This window comes from Panthera pardus, unplaced genomic scaffold, assembly GCF_024362965.1.
Source record: "Panthera pardus isolate Hobbes unplaced genomic scaffold, ASM2436296v1 HiC_scaffold_20, whole genome shotgun sequence".
NCBI classification, from domain to species: Eukaryota; Metazoa; Chordata; class Mammalia; order Carnivora; family Felidae; genus Panthera; species Panthera pardus.
This window is the reverse complement of record NW_026526766.1, coordinates 1,056,812-1,075,479: the sequence shown is the minus strand read 5'-3', so window position 1 is coordinate 1,075,479 and position 18,668 is coordinate 1,056,812. Positions and strand designations below refer to the sequence as shown.

The window sequence follows — 18,668 nt, the reverse complement described above, 5'->3', positions numbered from 1 at the left end:
GTGACGCTGAATGCCAAGGCTAGGGCACCAGGCCCTCTTGGACTTGCACACTTACCCTCCCATGTCCAAAGGGAAGTTTCCACATTGGGATCCTGAGCCTGAGGCTAGCAGGTGAGACAGGTGTAGACACCCCGGTTGAGGGGATAGGCCAGTGTCCCCAAGATGAGGATGAGGGGGGTGGTGCAAACCCCAGGCTGGTGGGGGCAGTGGGGAGGAGCCAGAGGCCAGGACCCTGGATGGCACAATGACATTTGTCAACTCTAAAAGTTCTAGAAGGTTTTGTGGACTGTTTTGTTCTGAGTTTCTGCCTGGAATCTGGGACAAGACCTTGGGCTCATTTCTAGGCCCAATGGACCCACCCCAGACCCATTAAGCCCAGGTCTTACCTCGTGGTAGGGAGGGACTCCACTCCCAGGACAGAGGCGGGTGAGGTCAGGCAGGGCCCTGGACCCGGGTGTTGGCTCTGGTGACTAGATGGGGACAAGGGGCTGTGAAGGGTCCCTTTAGGACACATCACAGAAGAGAATGAAGGCAGTGGTGAATCTTAGACCCCCTCACGTGCCAGGTCCCCCTTTTCCTGGCTGAGTAACCTCAGTATCCTCTTCAGGAAAGCAGGGATGCAGCCCCCACCTGCTGGGGTCGCTGGGTGGAGTGAACACATATGGGCATGGGGCTTCTTGGGGCATCTTGGTATGTGCAGCTGGTGCCCCCCCGTGGCCCCAGGCAGGGGCTGACAGATGGCGGGGCAGTGCCCCCACCCAGCCCTCCCACCTGGGCTGGTGGCCGGGAAGGGCGAGGTGATGGGCCGGGATGGGGGGATGGGTGTGGGGGGCGGACCGCGTGCCAGACAGAAGACTACAGAGGGGCTCCAAGTGAGAGGTGTGGGCTCTGGAGAGGCACAGTGGGAGGGAGAAGGGGAAAGAGAGGAGGGACCTTCTGGGGAGACGGTGAGGTGGGGGGATGTTGGGGGTGGGTGCTGAGGGGCAGTGGGGGCTGGGGCAGCCTGAGCAGGACCTGGCCCCGGGCTGAGTGTGGGACACTGAGAGCCCTCAGAGTCAGCCCCGCCAGCCAAGACACCACAGGGTCTCAAGTCAGAATCGTCCAGAAAACATTCCCAAGGGAAGCGACAAGACTCCAACATTTAATGTTGAGCACCTTTGTCAGGCGAAGGTAACTTTCTTAAAAAAGTATAAATAGTGAAAAATAAACATTTAGAAAAGTGGGGCCCACTCGGCAGGCAGGCGGGGTTCTTTGGTGGGGGCAGGGTCATCAGAGCCCTCCCAGGTCATCTGTGAGGAAGGCCAGCAGGAAGCGGCTGACGTGCCTGTCGACGATGATGGGGGAGAAGCCCAGGACACGCCGGGCCCCCGGCAGCACCTTGGGGTCTGGAAGACAAGGTGGTCTCAGACACTGCCACTGACGTGCCTGTGCAGCCCCACAGCCAAGCGGCGTGGGGCGTCCCTGCCAAGTGGGCCTGTGGCTCCCCGTCCACAACGGTGACAGGCCCAGTGTGGCCAGGCAGGGACGGCAGCTGCCATGCTGGGCTGCGGGCCCCCGTCCATTTGCCAGGGCTGTGACATGGGGGCCAGAGGTGGGCACCCTACTCCAGGCCACACACAGGACAGGGGCCCCCAGAGCCCCGGCTGCACCCTGCCTCCCGCCAGGGGCTGTCACCCTCCGACCCCTGGGGGGTGGTGGAGCCCCCATACTCCCTCTTCTTCCTGTGCCTGCAAACTGGGCCCCACTGCCGTCCCACCACACAGGCTAGGAAATTGAGGCACAGGGAGGCCAGGGGGCTCGGTGCTTGGGCCTGGCAGGCGGCACCCACCTGGAGGGCAGCAGTAGACGAGGAGCGCCAGCCCCGCGGCCAGGCCGAGGCAGGCCAGGAAGGCCACGGGTCCTGGGGAGAAAGGGGGCATGTGGGCACATGGCCGCCTGAGCCCAGACGGCGGGCGCCCCAGCGAGCACCCTGGGGCCCAGTCAATGGGAAGGCAGGACCGAGTCTGACTCGGAAAGGAGAAGACCCTGAGGCAGAGACGGAGCCCTGGGTGGGGGACAGGGTGGGGGACGTGGGAGGCCGTTACCCCTGTCACTGAGCTCGCGGCCCACGGTGCCGGAGTCTAGCTCTGTGCAATCTGAGTTCTCTGGAAACAAAATCACAGGGCTCGGTTAGTTGTGGGCCGGCCAGAGGAGGGTGGTCGTCCCGCCTGCAGGAAACCAAGGGGCTGCTCAGGCTCCTTCCCTCCACCCCCGGAACCCCTAGGCTGGGCCGGACCAGGCTGTACACACACCCAGCCGGCCTTCTGGGCCAGGCGTGGCAGAAAGCACCAGGGAGGGAACCGTGGGATCAGCGTCACAGAACCCTGAGTTTTGGATCTCCTTCTGTCCACATCCTGAGACCCTGAGGGCCATGGGTAGGGGGCATCGCTCCGTGCGGAGGCAGGCACCGAGCGTACCATCCCAAGTCTGGTGATGTCCATACGAGGGCAGGGCACACTCTCTCCCAGACCTCCCCAACCAGTCACCTGCTGATGGCCCAGGAGCCTGGAAGGTGCTTGATGCCCAGCCAGACTGTGGGGCCCCCCAGTGGCTGGTGTGACACACGGGTCCTGGACCAGAGCTCATCCTCAGGTCAGGGACACCTGCCCCGGGGTCCCAGCTGAGCAGTCAGGGTGAGCCACCCTGTCCCTCAGGCCTCTGGCTTCCCATCAGAAGATCGAGGGACACCGGCCCCTCCTCCAGGGGACCAGGGCACAGAGGTCTCAGGCCTGGACTGCCATCCCCGCCTGTGTCTCCTCCATCCCCACACGCAGCTCAGAGGGTCCCTCGGGACTCACGTGCCTCTTGAGCTCTCGGCCAAAACCCTTGAAACCAAAGCGTGCATGCCTCAGACCAGCCACCGTGCCTGACATCGTTCTACAGAAACGCCCACATTACGGGGATCCCCCCGCCCCCGGCCAGGGCATCCTCAGTTGTGGGCACGACCTCAGTTTCTGCCATGGGGGCACAGATACTCAAGGCTGGCACAGCCGTGAGCGGCCCCCAGCCCGCAGGTGACGGGCCCCAGGGCACCAGGCTGGAGGGAGGGCGGAGCCACACCCGCCAGACGCCTCCTCCTGTGTAACGGCAGTGTCCGCATCCGACAGCTTGCTCCTGTCTGGGGGCGCGGGGGGCGCACTTACGCAGGGCCAGCCGGCTGGGCAGGCGGCTGTGCAGGGGCTGCGCGTGGATGTACAGGGCCCGGTAGAACTCCTGGCAGTCCCGCTCGCCGCTCCGCTGCAGGTGGCCCAGCAGGTCACAGAGCCGCACTCGCAGGGACGCCTTGGGATTCCGGAACTGGGGGTGGAAAGGGTGCGTGGAAAGGTCAGGCTGGAGGGGCAGGGCCAAGGAGGCTGGGGGCTCTGGCTCTGCCCTGGGCTCCAGCTTCTGCATCAGAGGGGCCCCTGCCCGGGGTGCGGCGGGGGCGGCAGCACAGAGCACCCAGAGGAGGCATCAAGTGCCACCAGGGCCACAGCCCACCCACGTGGCGCCCAAGCCGGTGCTGTGGTCACAGCACAGCCACTGGTCCTCCCTGTGGAGCCCCCTCCCTGTGGAGGCCAGGACAGGTCATCAAGAAAGACAGTGGTGACATTGTTCCACCTGTTAAAAGCTGATGGTTTGCCATGTGACTTTGGCAGGTCATTTTACACCTTGGGACTCTGTTTCTTCACTTGTAAAAAGGCTACAAGGAATCAAGGAGGTGATGTCATAAGTAATAACTTCTAGTAGTTTATAGTCAACAGGAATGTGACTCGAGGAATTTAAAAACGGAGGGCTAAGCAGGAAAACAAAACAAAATAACCCAGAATCTTCTGAGGAGTTCATGGAGAAATGTATGGTTCTAAAGGTCAGTGAGCCGGCAGGTGGCATTGATGCAGGACCTGGAGGCTGTGGCCCGGTGCTGCCACCTGGTGGCAGCATACCATTCCACTCAGAACCAGAGTGTAACAAACTGCAAGCGGACGGTAGGAGCCAGAGAGACCAAGGAGCAGAACAGCGTGGCAATGTGCATGCAGGACTCTCCTTCTTCTTGTATAAACGTCTGAAACTTCTCAAATATTTATATAATGAACGTGTATCAGACTTTTAATTACAATAGTAAGGTATGAACTCCACCCGTACTTTTCCTTTGCTGTAGACTTTCACAACCTGAGCGTCTGAGCCAGTGGCAGGGCCCACGAGCCTTCCAGCTGTGTTGGGGGTCAGCCTCACCGTGCCCAGGAGAGGCCCCAAGCCCTGTAGGCAGCCCTGCAGCCCCGAGAGTGGGGCTCACTCAGCCACTCGGCTGGAGGGGGCCCCACACCCCAAAGCCCTGGCCCTGAGGGGGAGTCAGGGAAAGGGCGGCTCAGGCGAGGTGCACCCACCTCCCTCGGTGTCCGCTCTTGAGCCTTTGGAAGAGGCAGGGTGCGGAGCCCTGCGGCATTGGGGTGAGCCCGGCCAGCGCCCCCGCCCCCTCTCCCCTCCCAGGCTTGTCACACGCAGTGGCACACTGTCCTGTCTCCTGTGATGCTTCCAGTGGCTCTGGAGGGCTGGCAGGCCCCGAGGACACGGGGAGAGACTGAGGCTCAAGGAGCCGGTGTTCCGGGCCCAACGTCACTGCAAGGAGTCAGGCTTTCACCTCCACTGTCCTTCTCCACCCTCCCACCCCCCCACCCACTTTCTCCCAGCCCAGGGAGGGAGGGACAGGGAGGGAGAGATGTGCCGCCCCCCCCCCGCCTCCCCCCACCCCAGCACCTTCTCTGCATCATTGTTGCTGAGGATCTGGGGGTAGTAGCGGTTCAGCTGCAGGATGATCCTGTCCACCTGCTGCTCACTGAGGCGTCCGTGGCCCATCAGGAAAGGCGTGTCCTGGACCAGGCGGTCACAGTAGGTCTGCTCTGAAACAGCAGAGAGCACGGAGGGCATGAGCCCACACGGCCGAGGAGCGCCAACGGGGCCCACATGCCACCCGTGGCATGGCCCCCAAGCCCCCGGGCGGCACATCAGCCGTAAGCCGTCCCACCCGTGCAGGCTATGCACAGCCCGGAACCCCCGTGTCCTGCCACCCCCCTGCCAGAGATGGGGCGCACTAGTGTGTGGGACCACAGACTCCAGCTCTTCTCTGCTACGCCTGAGAGCTTACAGCAGGAGATAAACTCAGGCCAAGTCCGCTGTCCCTGGGTCGCCCCCCCCCCCCCCGCCAGGGCCTGTTGCAGGGACACACCAGCCTGGAGAAGGCCCGACCCTGCAGCTCCCCTGGCTGCTGTTCCCACAGGGACAGGGGCGCAGGGCTGGGTGGCCCGTGCTGGCATGGCCACGGGACACGTGAGCTTGCCCGGCCTTGTGAGGCTGCCACAAAGCAGACCGGTGTGCCCAGCCAGGGTCCTGGCATCGCGGCATCACTGCCATGCCTTTTTTCCCATTAAGAATGTTCTTTAGAATGACAGGCCTTTAAAGTCCAGGGGTGGGTCAGTGGTTGGTGGGAGGCACAGGATCCCCAAGGAAGGGGCTGAATCCCAGAGCATCCACTGTGTGACCACGTGCACCGCCCCCCCCACCAGTGCCAGCCTGTCCCACTTGCTGGCGGACACGGGCACTGGGTGAGGGCAGAGCTGCAGAGGAGGAGAGTTTTTGTGTGTGACTGGAATTAAGTTGATATCAATTCACATTAGATGGTTATAACTTTAGGATGTTATGTGGAACTCTCATGGTAGCCACAAAGAAAATATCCGTGGAATATCCACAAAAGGAAATAAAAAATGTTATTACAGAAAATCAACTAAACATGAAAGAAGGTAGTAATGGATAAAGGACAAAAAGCTACAAGACCTACAGAAAACAAACAGCAAAAATGCAGAAACAAGCAATTCATTATCAGTAATTGCAGTAATTAGTTCATTATTATTTTTTTTAATATTTACTTCTGAGAGTGAGAGAGAGAGAGAGAGAATGAGCAGGGGGAGGGGCAGAGACAAAGAGAGAGACACAGAATCCGAAGCAGGTTCCAGGCTCTGAGCTGTCAGCACAAAGGTGTCGGACACAGGCCTGAAATCACCGTGGGATGATGACCTGAGCTGAAGTCGGAGGCTCCCCCATGGGGCCACCCAGGCACCCCAGTGACTGCAGTAATTACTTTAAATGTAAACAGATTAAGGAGCGCCTATCTGGCTCAGTCAGTGGAGCATGCAACTCTTGATCGCGGGATCATGAGTTCGAGCCCCACATTGGGTGTAGAGATTACTTAGAAAATAAAAGCTCTCAAAAAAATAAATGTAAACAGGGGCACCTGGGTGGCTCAGTCGGTTAAGCCTCTGACTTCGGCTCAGGTCAGTATCTCACGGCTTGTGAGTTCGAGCCCCACGTCAGGCTCTGGGCTGACAGCTCAGAGGCTGGAGCCCGCTTCCGATTCTGTGTCTCCCTCTCTCTCTGCTCCTTCCATGCTCATGCTCTGTCTCAAAAGTAAATAAACATTTTTAAAAAATGTAAACAGATTAACAGACGCAGATTGGCAAAATGGAATTTTGATACTGTGATTTCTAATAAGAAATATATATTGGCACAGGGCTCCTGAACCCCCTGGAACGTCCTAAGAGATGAGCCATGAGGATGAAGCTGTCTTTTGTTCCTAACGAGCCCCCTTCAACCTCATCTGGCCGTGTGCACAAGGTGACTCTTCTAAAGCCCCTAAATACCCACAAGATGGGACTGGTTGCCAGTGGAGCCAACCACATGAGGCTTAGAGGGGAGAGGGGCTGCAGGCCGAACCCATCACCAATGGCCAATCATTGAATCAATCACGCCTATGTAATAAAACCTGCGTAAAACCCCAAGAGGATGGAGCTGGACGAGCTTCCAGGTTGCCGAGCACATGGAGGCGCTGGGGCGGCTGGCCCGGCAGGGACACAGAGGCTCTGGGCCCCTTCCCGAGTTCTTTGCTCTAAGCACCCTGTGTGTGTGGACGTTCACTTGTATCCTTCTGTGATAAATCAGCACTAGTATGGAAAGTGTTCTCCCAGATTCTGTGAGCTGTAGCAAATGACTGAACCAAAAAAGGGGGTCACAGGACCCTCGGTTTATAGCAAGTCGGTGAGAAGCCTTGTGACCGGGGTCTGTAGCGGGGACAGTGTACAGGACCGAGCTCTTCACAAGTGGGAACTGAGGCCATCCCCAGGGAGACAGCGTCGGGAGGTGAACTGTGACACCCCCAGCTGGTGTCAGGGGACTGCTTGATGGAGGTGAGGGACCGCATACCTGGTGACCAGAAGTGCCAGGAGTCCTCAGAGGTATGAGTGCTGCGTGTAGGAGCAGAGGAGAAACAGAGTTGTTTGTCCTCTGAGGATTAAAAACATATGATTCAACTATGAGCTGTCTCCAAAAGACTCAGATCCAAAGACACACATGGGCCGAAAGTGAAAAGAAGGGAAAAGATGTCGCTGCAAATAGCAACTCAAAGAGAGCAGGGTGGCTCTGCGCATAGAAGCCAAGATCGACTTTGCATCAAAAACTGTTACAAAAGACCAAGAAGTATATCAACGTTAATAATAGAGTCAATTCACCAAGAAGATCTAATAAGCACATGAGCCAGGTATTAGAGCCCCCAGATAATAGTAAAGATTTACTAATAATGAAAAATAGTATCAGTTGGAGATTTCAGTGGCACACTTTTATTATTTTTTTAATGTTTATTTTTGAGAGAGAGAGAGAGAGACAGAGCGTGAGTGGGGGAGGGGCAGAGGGAGAGGGAGACACAGAATCCAAAGCAGGCTCCAGGCTCTGAGCTGTCAGCACAGAGCTCAATGCAGGGCTCGAACTCACGAGCTGTGAGATCACAACCTGAGCTGAAGTCGGACGCTTGACTGCCTGACCCACCCAGGTGCCCCAGTACCGCACTCTTAGTAATAGCCAGAAACACCACACAGATGACCAGTAAGGGAACGGAGGGTGTGAGCCACATGATAAACCAACGAGGGCCAACACACCCGGACTGCAGTCACCCAACAGCAGCAGAAAATACAGGTGCACCTCCCTTTACAGCACTTTGCAGATTCTGCGATTTTACAAACTGTGGGTCTGTGCCGAGCCCGCTCTGAGCAAGTCCACTGGAGCCACTTTTCTACCAGCATCGACTCACTTGGGTCTCTGTGTCACGTTTTGATAATTCTTGCAATTCAAACTTTTCATTCTTCAAACCGTATTTCAAACCTTCTCATTATTATTACAATTGTTATGGTGATCTGTGATCAGTGATTATGAGTTGCTGAAAACTCAGATAATTGGTAGCATTTTTTAGCAATAAGATGTTTTTAATTAAGGTATACACATTGTTTTTAAGACATAATGCTACTGTGCACTTGATAGAGTACAGCATAATGTAAACATAACTTTTATATGTGCTGGGACACCAAGAAATATACTGGGCTCACTGTTTAGTTTTTTGTTTTTTGTTGTTTTTTTTTTACTGGACTCACTTCGTTGCAATATTTGCTTTACTGTGGTGGTCTGGGACCGAACTCACAATAGCTCCAAGGTGGACCTGTACATTCTTCTCAAGCACACATAGAACATCCTCCAGGACAGACCATAAAACAAATGTGGCTACAAAACAAGTCTTAATATCTTTAAAAAGGCTGAAATCATACAAAGGGTCTTTCTGATCACATGGAATAAAGCCAAAAATCAGTAACAGAAGGAAAACTAGAAAATTCACTTGTATGTGAAAATGAAACAATGGATCAAAGAAGAAATCACAAGGGAAATTAGCAAGTACCTTGAGACAACTGAAAATAAAAGTACAACACACCAACATGTAAGGGATGCCATGAAAACAGTTTGGAAGATGCCATTTAGGCTGTAAATGCACACTTTACACCAGAAGAAAGATTTCAAATCAGCAACCTAATGTTACACCTTAAGGAAGTAGGAAGGTAAGAGCAAACTAGACTCAAAATAGCAGAAGGGGAGGAAATAATAAAGATTATACCAAAGATAATTGACATGGAAAATAGAAAAAACAAAACCAAAAACAAAACTTGGTTCTTTGGAAAGATCAGCAAATTGACAAACTGTTAGCTAGACTTACAAAGAAAAAAGACTCAAATTACTAACATCAGAAATAAAAGTAGGAAATGAACTACCAATTTTACAAAAATAAAAAGGATTATAAAAGAATACTTGGAAAATGTGTAAGCCAACAAACTGGACAAACTAGATGAAGTGGACAAATCCCTAAAAACACACAATCTACCATAACCAAAACATGAACACGGAGAAAATCTCAATGGACCTCTAACTAGTAAGGAGATTCAATTAGTAATCAAAACTGTCCTAACAAATAAAAGCTCAGGACCAGATGGCTCCACTGGTGAATTCTACCCAACATTTAAATACCAAAGCTTCTACAATTCTTCCAAAAAACATAGAGGAGGGAACACTTCCTAACTCATTCCATGAGGCCAGCATTACCCTGATACCAAAACCAGTCACAGATAACTACAAGAAAATTGCAGACCAATATCACTTATAAACACAGATGCCAAAATCTTCAACAAAATACTAGTAAACTGAATTCAGCAGCATATTAAAAGGATTATACACCAGAATGCAAGGGTGGTTCAACATAAGATAATCCATCAATGTAATACATTATGTTAATAGAATGAAGAAACACACAGACGATTATCACGGTCATCTCAAATGATGCAGAAAGGCGTTTGACAAATGCAATATTCCTTCTTGATTAAAGGAAAAAAGCATTCAATAAATTTAGAAGAAAATTTCCTCAACATGATGAAAGTCACACATGAAAAACACTCAGCAAATATCATGCTTAATGGTAAAAGTCTGAAAGCTTTTCCCCTAAGATCAGAAACCAAGCAAGAGGCCCACCCTCACTACTTCTTTTCAATGCATTACTGGAAGTTCTAGCCAGAGCAATTAGACAAAAAAAAAAAAAAAAGTTATTCAAATGAAAAGGAATAAGTAAAAAAAAAAAAATTAAAAAAAAGGGGGGCGCCTGGGTGGCTCAGTCGGTTGAGTGTCTGGCTTTGGCTCAGATCATGATCTCACAGTTTGTGGGTTCAAGCCCCGCATCAGGCTCTGTGCTGACAGCTTAGAGCCTGGAGCCTGCTTCTGATTCTGTGTCTCCCTCTCTCTCTGCTCCTCCCCCACTCATGCTCTGTCTCTTTCTCCTTCAAAAATAAATAAAAACATTTAAAAAAATTCAAAAAAAAGGAATAAGTAAAATGATCTCTTTTTGCAGATGACATGATCTTCTATCTAGAAAACTCTAAAAAGGTTAAAATTAATCAACAAATTCAGCAAAGCTGCAAGATACAAAATCAATACACAACAACCAGTTGCATCTCCATACACTAACAATCAACAATCCAAAAAAGAAAATAAGAAAACAATTCCACTTACAATGTCATCAAAAATAATAAAATACTTAGGAGTAAATTCAACCAAGAAGGTAAAAGACTTGTACACTGAAAACTTCAAAACATCACTGAAAGAAATTTAAAAGATACAAATTAATATACCCTCTGTTCATGGATTAGAAGATTTAATGTCGTGAAGATGACAATAATTCCCAAAGTGATCTATGGAGTCCGCGCAATTCCTATCCAAACTCCAATGATGTTTCTTGTTTTTCTTCTAAAATTCATACAGACTCGGTTTTTTTTAATGTTTATTTTTTTGAGATAAAGCACAAGCCTATGCATGTGGGAGGGAGGGGCAGAGGGAGAGAGAGAATCTTAACCAAGTTCCATGCCCAGCGTGGAGTCCTACACGGGGCTTGATCCTACAACCCTGGGATCATGACCTGAACTGAAATCAAGAATCAGATGTTTGGGGCACCTGGGTGGCTCAGTTGAGCATCTGACTTCGGCTCAGATCATGATTGCACTGTCTGTGGGTTCAAGCCCTGAGTCGGGCTCTGGGCTGACAGCTCGGAGCCTGGAACTTGCTTCAGATTCTGTGTCTCCCTCTCTCTCTGCCCCTCCCCCACTTATGTGTGTGCACTCTTTCTCTAAAATAAAAATTAAAGCATTTTTAAAAAATAGGTGCATTTGGGGACACCTGGGTTGCTCAGTCGGTTAAGCAACTGACTCTTGATCTTAGCTCAGGTCAGGATCTCACGGTTTGTGGGATGGAGCCCCATGTCTGGCTCTGTGATGACAGCACAGAGCCTGCTTAGGATGGTCTCTCCCTCTCTCTCTGCCCCTCCCCCACTCTCTCTCTCTCAAAATAAATAAATAAACTTAAAAAATGTTTAAGAAGAATAAATGCATTTGTTGTGAGTAAATAATACCTCAATAAAGTTGATTTTTTCAAATGGGGTCATCATGTGGGAACAAGAAGGGCCCCTCCTAGATTTCCGCCATGGGGCCTACTCAACACACCATCTGTCCTCCTCACCTCTCTCTCCCACTGCCACCTCCTCCTGGCTGGTCTTTTCCCTCAAAAATATGCATTTCTAACTTCTGGGTCCTCCCAGGTCCTGAAAGTCTACCTGGCAGACGCACCCGTCAGCAGCCTCACCATGGTGAGGAAGTCACCCCCAGGGACACCGAAAGATCTGCCAGGGCCACATAGGCAGGACTTTCCCGGTCACCTGGCGTCACCACTCGTAGCCCCTCTGAGCCGGCTGACGGCGTGTGCCCCGTGACCGGGCACTCTACAGGCTCTTTGCGTGCAGATCATCTTCATCGCCCCATCAGCTCTGCGGCTCTAGCAAGACCATCGCGCCCATTTCCAGATGGGAATAGATGAGGGACCTGCCCAAGACCTCAGCCACTAGAGAGTGAAGATGGAGGCTGGAGCCAGGCACAACTTGGTGGCATCCAAAGCTTTGTGGCTGTGTCAAGCCACTGCCTCTTGACATCCAAGACTTCCCACTCGCCTAATTAACGTACTAATTAACTGTTCAATTAGCTGCATCCTGACCCCAGGCTATTCTGCCCAGCACTGCCTCTACAGCGTGTGCACTCGTGCACAGGGCAGGCATACAGCAGGCACTCACTAAAGAGTTCTGGATGCATGGACTGTCGGTGGACCACGGCCAGCACACTGGCGGTCCTCCGGCTGCAGCCCTAGCTAGGTGGAGTCTCCACGGCAGCAAGCATGAGTCACCCGGCACAGGGCATACACAGCCTAGGGCTGAAGCTTTCCGTGGTGGCTGGAAGCCGTGCAGGAAAACCACACCCAGATGGCCACACCCAGGAAGGAAAATGCACAGGAAACTTTGGTCCTGGGTCCTGAGTAACAGCCCCAGAAAGCTCTTACAGGATGGAGTCGAATGTTCTGGCACAAACCCACCCGACTCTGCCAGCAACTTCTGCCAAGCCCCACCTCCCCCACCTACTTGCTCAGCTGGTGCCAAAACCACAGAGCCCCCAACCCCTTACCCCTGCGTGGCACTCAAGGCCCTGTGGGAGCTACCCCAGGTGCCTTCACCCCAGGTTCCTGAGCTGTCCTGCACAGCAGCCGCCCCCCGCCCCTGCCGTGGCACCATGCTGCTTGGGACCCCTGCCAAAGGATGAGAACCCTGTCCCTTGGCTTCCCCCTGGCTAACCTGTACTCAGCTCACCGTCCTCCCCTCAAGAGGCCTCCCTGAGTTTCCATGGCTCCCTCCCCACTGCAGTCCCTGACCCGCTCAGAATCCCCTCCTGCTTGGGCTCTGGACCTGGCCTCAGGTGTGGCGCTGAGAGGGCTCACTCCCCAGCACACCTGGGTCCACAGAACAGTAACAGCTGCAGTGACACCTGGCCAGCGTCGGCCCTGTGCAGACACATTGGGTCCAAATGCCCACCCTGCAACCTGTCATGAAGGCCCCAGAACCAGCACAAGGCAGACCCCCCAGTCATGGCACAGGAACGAGCCAAGGATTTCATCCCTGCAGCCTGGCAAAGCTGCCCGCACTCTCTGGGCCTCAGCTTCCTGCCCCCAAAATGAGGAGCTGTGACGGGAGGGATCTCTAGAGGCTCAGCGCTCAGACTTGGCTGCAAGAAAGGGGCTGTGGAGAGGCTCCCACAGGACCTTGAGGGGCCTGGGCAGGGCACAGGTCTAGTTCTGCCCCTGACCACCCAGGTAGCCTGGTGCTTGGCACCTGTCCAACCTGAGCCTTTATTTCCTCATCCACATACAGACAATATCCTACATGTCCTTCTACACCTGACACGGGGCCAAGGGCACAGCAGGCTCTCAGAAAAAGCAGCCACAAATGAGAAGGGTTCTGGGAGGTGACAGGCGAATAGGGTGCAGCTGGGGTCTCTTCCGACCTACGCTGGGACACTGGTGTCCCAGAAGACACCAGGAACTAGCCCATGAAATCCTATTTGTGGGACTCCAGTGAGCACCGGGGAGAGAACAGGACCTTTGGGAGCCTCCCTGAGCCCTCTGCCACCCCGGAGGTTGGAAGAGTGGGGCCCTGGGGAGCAAGAACATTCCCTGACCATGCTGTCATGAGATCCCTGGCCAACCCATCTCCATCACCAGGTCTCTCCATCAGTGGAAGTCCCACACAACAAGGTGACCCTGCTCAGCTGGGACCAGGAGGCAGGTGGGTTCTGCGGGCCACACAGGCTCTGGGGGTTTGGCTGCACTTCAGACCCCACTCTGGGAGAATCTGGAGGGGGCAGGGCCGCCCTGCACGCAGCACAAAGCCCAGGGGTGCTGGCTGAGTCTGTGTCCCCGGTTCTCCTGGGCCTGACCCCAAACAAGAGTCCCACTGGTACTATACACGGGTGTCAGGTGGCCAGGATGACCCCCGCGAAGACTGCTGGTGCCCTTTTCACCCTCGCCTCCCCCTGTCAGGCCTCAGCATCACCCCAGCCCCTCGCCCACGGCCCCTCCAGGCTCCGACCACCGCCCCCGGCCGGTCGTCGTCCCGCCCACAGAGAGGCGGTCACGGACCAAGGTCACTGGCCGCTGCCGCGAGGAGCTGCCACCGGGGCAGCACCGGGGGGTCACCGCGGCCGCGCGCCGGTCCCGGGCTGGCAGGCTGGACACCGGCCCGGCCCGCTCTCACCTGTCATGGCGACGCACGGCGCGCTCCCGGCCGGGCCCGGCCCGTCCCCTTGCCGCCGTCCACCCGTTAGGTCGTCTGTCCGCCGCTCGCCCGGTCCCACTCGCTCCGCCCCCTCCCGGCAGGCCCGCCTCCCGGCAGGCCTCGCCCCGGTCTCGGCGGTGTCGCCGCCACAGTCCCAAGTCGTCCCCACTGAGCCGGCCCTTTCCCGTTATGCTCCGCCCACAGAGGCAGCGGCAGCGCCGCGAGCGTCCCAAGCCCTGACCCCGCTCGAGCCCCGCCTCCACCCGAGATACCTACGGCACCCGTAGAAGTTATAGGCCCCGCCCCCACTGAGCCCGCCCCTTCCCGTTATGCTCCGCCCCCAGCGGCAGCCGCGGCGCCGCGAGGGCCCAAAGCCCCGCTCCCCATTCGAGCCCCGCCTCCTCCGGACGTTATGCTCCGCCCCCAGACCTGTGGCCTGGCCGCGAAGGTCCTAAGCCCCGCCCCCACTTGAACACCTCCCCCTCTGGAGGCACCTACGGCTCTGGCAGGAGTTCTTGGCCCCACCCCTCTCTGAGGCCCTTCCATCCCGGGCGCCGCAGGCGTCTTCGCCTATGCTAGGGCTCTAAGCTCCGACTCCACTGAGCCCCACCCTTGCTGACGTCTGTTAGGTCGCTTCTACAGCCCTGAGCCACGCCCCTCACTGAGCCCGGCCCCGCCTTCTGAAGTCTGGAGTTTCCAACCCGCATAGGGTACAGGGGCCTCACAAGCCCTTAGCTCCGCCCCTCAATAAGTCCCGTCCCGCCATCCTGTCCCAGGGTTCCAAACTCCGCCCCCAACATGGCCCCGCCCCTTCCGGCGACGACCAGGACTCTGAGCCCCCCACTCCAGCCCCGCCCCCAGCCCTGGCTCACCTTCCCCTACTGCCGACGCCCGCCTACTGGCTCCGCCCCATCTAGGCTCCGCCCCCTCGAGGCCCCGCCCTCGAGATGGCCTCGCCCGGGAGTAGGTGGCTCAGCCACGCTGGGCGCAGTAGGCTTCCCTGCCCCGCGCCACCGCGCCCCACGCCCGAATGAGGAAACTGAGGCTCTGAGAGAGGAAGTGACTTACCCAAGGTCACGCAGGTCAGTCTGTAGGAGGAACAAGGACAAGCCTGGGACAAAGGCCGGTGGACGTCCAGTAGCCAGGAGGGATCAGCCTAAAGGGGGCAGTACCTGGACAGTGACGATGGATGGATCCTCGCCTGTCCAGCCGTCAGGTGAGACCACAGCCCCAGCCTCAACAGAGAGCCAGAGCCACCCTGCCAAACCTCACGTGAAACAGAGAGCTGTAGTAACAGGTGATAATGACGATTGTTTTTGAACCACTGTGTTTCAGGGTAACTGGTTACCTGGCAGTTATTCACTGAATGCACCAGACATCCAAGCAGACGCCCAGCCAAAGGGAGGCAGAACTCCACACGATGGCTGGGGAACAGTATCATGCAGGAGCCCAAGCATAGACCACCTTTCTAGGCTTGAGAGACAGTCTGGCGGCTGGACTGGACTCTGCAATAGCAGTGAGGTCGGGAGGTGACCGGGGAGTCATGCAGAGTCTCGCAGGCCAGGCAGCCAGGGCCCAGTATTTGAGGTTATGCGCTGAGACGAGGGCGTGGTGATCTCTGACTGATAGGTTTGAAAACAGCCTCTGTACACACGAAAGAATTAACAGTAGGGTCTCCAAGAGACGTGTGCACACTCGTGTTCAGAGCAGCATTATTCACGGTAGCCAAGAGGCAGAAGCCAGCCTGTGTGCGTGAGCGGAGGAACGGGTTAGTATATACGCTGTGTCCAGACAGTGGGTTCAGGCTTAAAAGGGAAGGAAATTCTGACACCTACTGCAACATGGATGAGCCTTGAGGACATGATGTTGAATGTGATATTGTGATTAACAGTAAGAAATACATATTTGGTCTTCCTCCTGGCAGAACTCTTAAAACCCTAGGGATTTCCTAAAGGAGAGAAAAAGGTGCCTTTTGTTATGTTAATGAGGCGACTTTTGGAATGTCCCCAGGTCACCTAAGAATGGGGCTGGTGGCCCAGAGAAACCTCCATGTGATTGGAGGGTTAGAACTTGCAATCCACCCCTCGGCTCAGGAGAGAGGAGAGGGTCTGGAGCTCGAGTCAATCCCCAAGGGCCAATGAATAGATCAATCGTGCCTTAAGGGACAGGGGTCAGAGAGCCTCCGCGTTGGTGTGGGAGAGTGGTCTGCCTGGAGAGTGCCTGGACTCTCCGTGCCCTCTGTCCACATGCTGCCCTGTGCATCTTTCTGAGTTCTGTGAACGACTCTAGCAAATTAGTCCAATCCAAGGAAGGGATGGTGGGAACCTCTGATTTACAACCAGTTGGTCAGATGCACGGGTGAGAACTGGATTTACGGCCGGCGTCTGCAGCATGACAGGTGGGGGACACTCTAGGACAGCCCGCAGCTTGTGGGATCGAATTCTCCTGGCAGACAGGGTCAGCAGTGAGTTGAACTGTAGGCCACTCTGCTGGTTTCTGAGAACTGCTTGTTGGTGTGCGGGGAAGCCCCCTCCACACGTTCAAAATTGGTTGCACAGAACATTAAAGACTAAGTGAGATAAGCTGACACAAAAGGTCAAATACTGTAGGATTCCACTTACATGAGATCCCTATGGCAGCCAAGTCCATAGACAGACGGTATCGGATGGTGGGTGCCAGGTGCTGGGGAGAGAGGAGACAGGGGAGTGTTTAAGGGGTACAGAGGTTCAGTCTGGGAAGATGGGAAAGTTCTGGAAACATGTTGGTGATGGGTGTACAAGAGTGTGAATGTACTTAATGCCCCTGCACTGTATGCTTAACAGTGGTTAAGATGGTAAATTTTTATATTATGCATATTTTACCACAATTAGAAATTCAAAACCCCAAAGCAACCCTGTGGTAGGGTTCTTTCTGTGCGGAAATTCACACGTGTGTGCAGGGTGGTCCCTGAATGGAGGCAAGGAGCCTAGGAGACCAGGAAGCTACTCCAACAATCGGGGCGACAGGAGCCAGAGGCTGGATACACCGAGTGGGTTCCACATGGGTTTTGAGGTTGAGTCACAAGGACTCTCTGCAGGACTGGATGTGGGGACTCAGAGAAAGTGGAATCGGTGTTTGGGCCTGGGGGAGTGGAAGGGGCAGGTAGAATCAGGAGTTCGTCTCTGCTGAGTCCAGAAGCTGAAGTGCATCTAAACCCCTGAATGTTCAGGCCTGAGGAAGCTCGCACTTTGTTTCCTGGGCCGCTTACTTTTGAGTCACAGCCACTTGCCAGACGTATGTGTGGAGATACCCCTGGAAGATTCCAGCCCGGCCTCTGCTGACAAGGGCCGTGGGGCAGATGTGCCCAGCAAACCCACAGAACCAGGAGACGAAATGGTAACCTGGCGGCTGTGGTTTTAAGCCAGGGTTTCCCGGTGGCTGGCTGTCCAGCAGTGGATAAATGGTACACACAGATAACCAAGTTGCTGAGAAATGGACTCACAAGGCAGTTTTCCCCCAGCCACTGTCCCCCGAGCGGGGGACGTTCTACCTGGGATGGGGTGCTGCCTGATGCTGCTCAGCCTCTTCTGGGGACAGGAACGGCCGCGCCCCAGTATTGAGGGCTGACTGGTGTTCTCTGATGGCGTAGCTATCCTAGCACCTCAACACCGCGGGTCTCGCGTGTTGGAAGGGCCGGGGCAGGCCTCGAAGCACGTGCGGTGGAGAGGAGGAGGGCACACCAGGAGAGTCACCCTCCTGGCCCGTGACGTCAGTCTGGTCAATGCGTGGTGCGCATGAGTGAGGTGCGTGCCCCCCAGGCCAGAGCCCTGCCTTGAGGGACCCTTCACATCCCTTCCTCTTCCCAGAGGTCGTGGACCCCCCCTTGGGATGGGGCTGCTCCCCCAGCTGGGGGCCTGTGACCGCACAGCGCAAGCAAGCAATAAACCCTGAGGCGAGGGGGCTGCTCCGGACCGAATGCTCGTGTCCCCCAAATCCGTGGATCGAGGCCCTGCCCCATGGCTGTCTCTAGCGATGGTCCTCTGAGGAAGTACTGAGTGTAAACTGGGTCCGAAGGGTGGGGCCCTGATCCCTACGATTAGTGTCCTTGTAACCACACACCAGAGAGCCCACCGCCCTGGTCACCCAGCACGCGTGAGGACACAGAAGGTGGCTGTGTGCAAGCACGAGGGTCCACACCGGAACCACATGGGCTGGCACGTGGGTCTCGGGCTCCCAGCCCTCAGGACTGGGAGATAAATCTCTGAGGTGTGCCTCCACCCCAGGGCCTGGGGCTGGCCCAGGGCTTGCTCCTCGCAGCAGCAGGACCCTTCCTGAACACCATGGTGACCTGGGTGGAGAAGCTGGCCTGGCAGCATTGCAGGCACGAGTGGGGGTGGGGGCGGTGGCAGGTGCCGAGGCCCCTCCGTGGGAGTGAGCTTGGGGTTTCCAGAAGCAGAAAGAAAGGTGTTCACTCCTCTCTTCCCAGTACAAGGTGGAACTGGTTTTGGGGGGCTTGGGGCTGGCTGCTTCCCTGTTCTCTGCAGCTGGGTGACGCCTCTCTGCCCTGAACCGTCCGGGACGCTCCCAATCCACCAGAGACCCCTGACTGTGGCACACACGG

At 55.3% G+C, this 18,668-nt stretch overlaps 1 protein-coding gene across 3 annotated transcripts; it reads right to left on the bottom strand.

Annotated features, from left to right (window-relative positions):
• Positions 1–1,120: 1,120 nt before the first annotated feature.
• On the bottom strand, positions 1,121–14,272 carry CARD19 (caspase recruitment domain family member 19). 3 transcript variants are annotated; one of them, XM_019434337.2, is made up of 6 exons: positions 14,048–14,272; positions 4,774–4,916; positions 3,183–3,336; positions 2,085–2,144; positions 1,829–1,900; positions 1,121–1,385 (listed from the first exon to the last, which is right to left on the bottom strand). In XM_019434337.2, the coding sequence occupies exons 1-6, from the start codon at positions 14,052–14,054 to the stop codon at positions 1,270–1,272; spliced, it is 552 nt and encodes a 183-aa protein (XP_019289882.1). In that variant the 5' UTR covers positions 14,055–14,272; the 3' UTR covers positions 1,121–1,269. The 3 variants fall into 3 exon arrangements, with proteins under 3 accessions (XP_019289882.1, XP_053763673.1, XP_019289885.1); XM_053907698.1 differs by lacking the exon at positions 1,829–1,900; XM_019434340.2 differs by lacking the exon at positions 2,085–2,144 and having other exon boundaries at positions 14,048–14,270.
• Between the last annotated feature and the right edge of the window lie 4,396 nt (positions 14,273–18,668).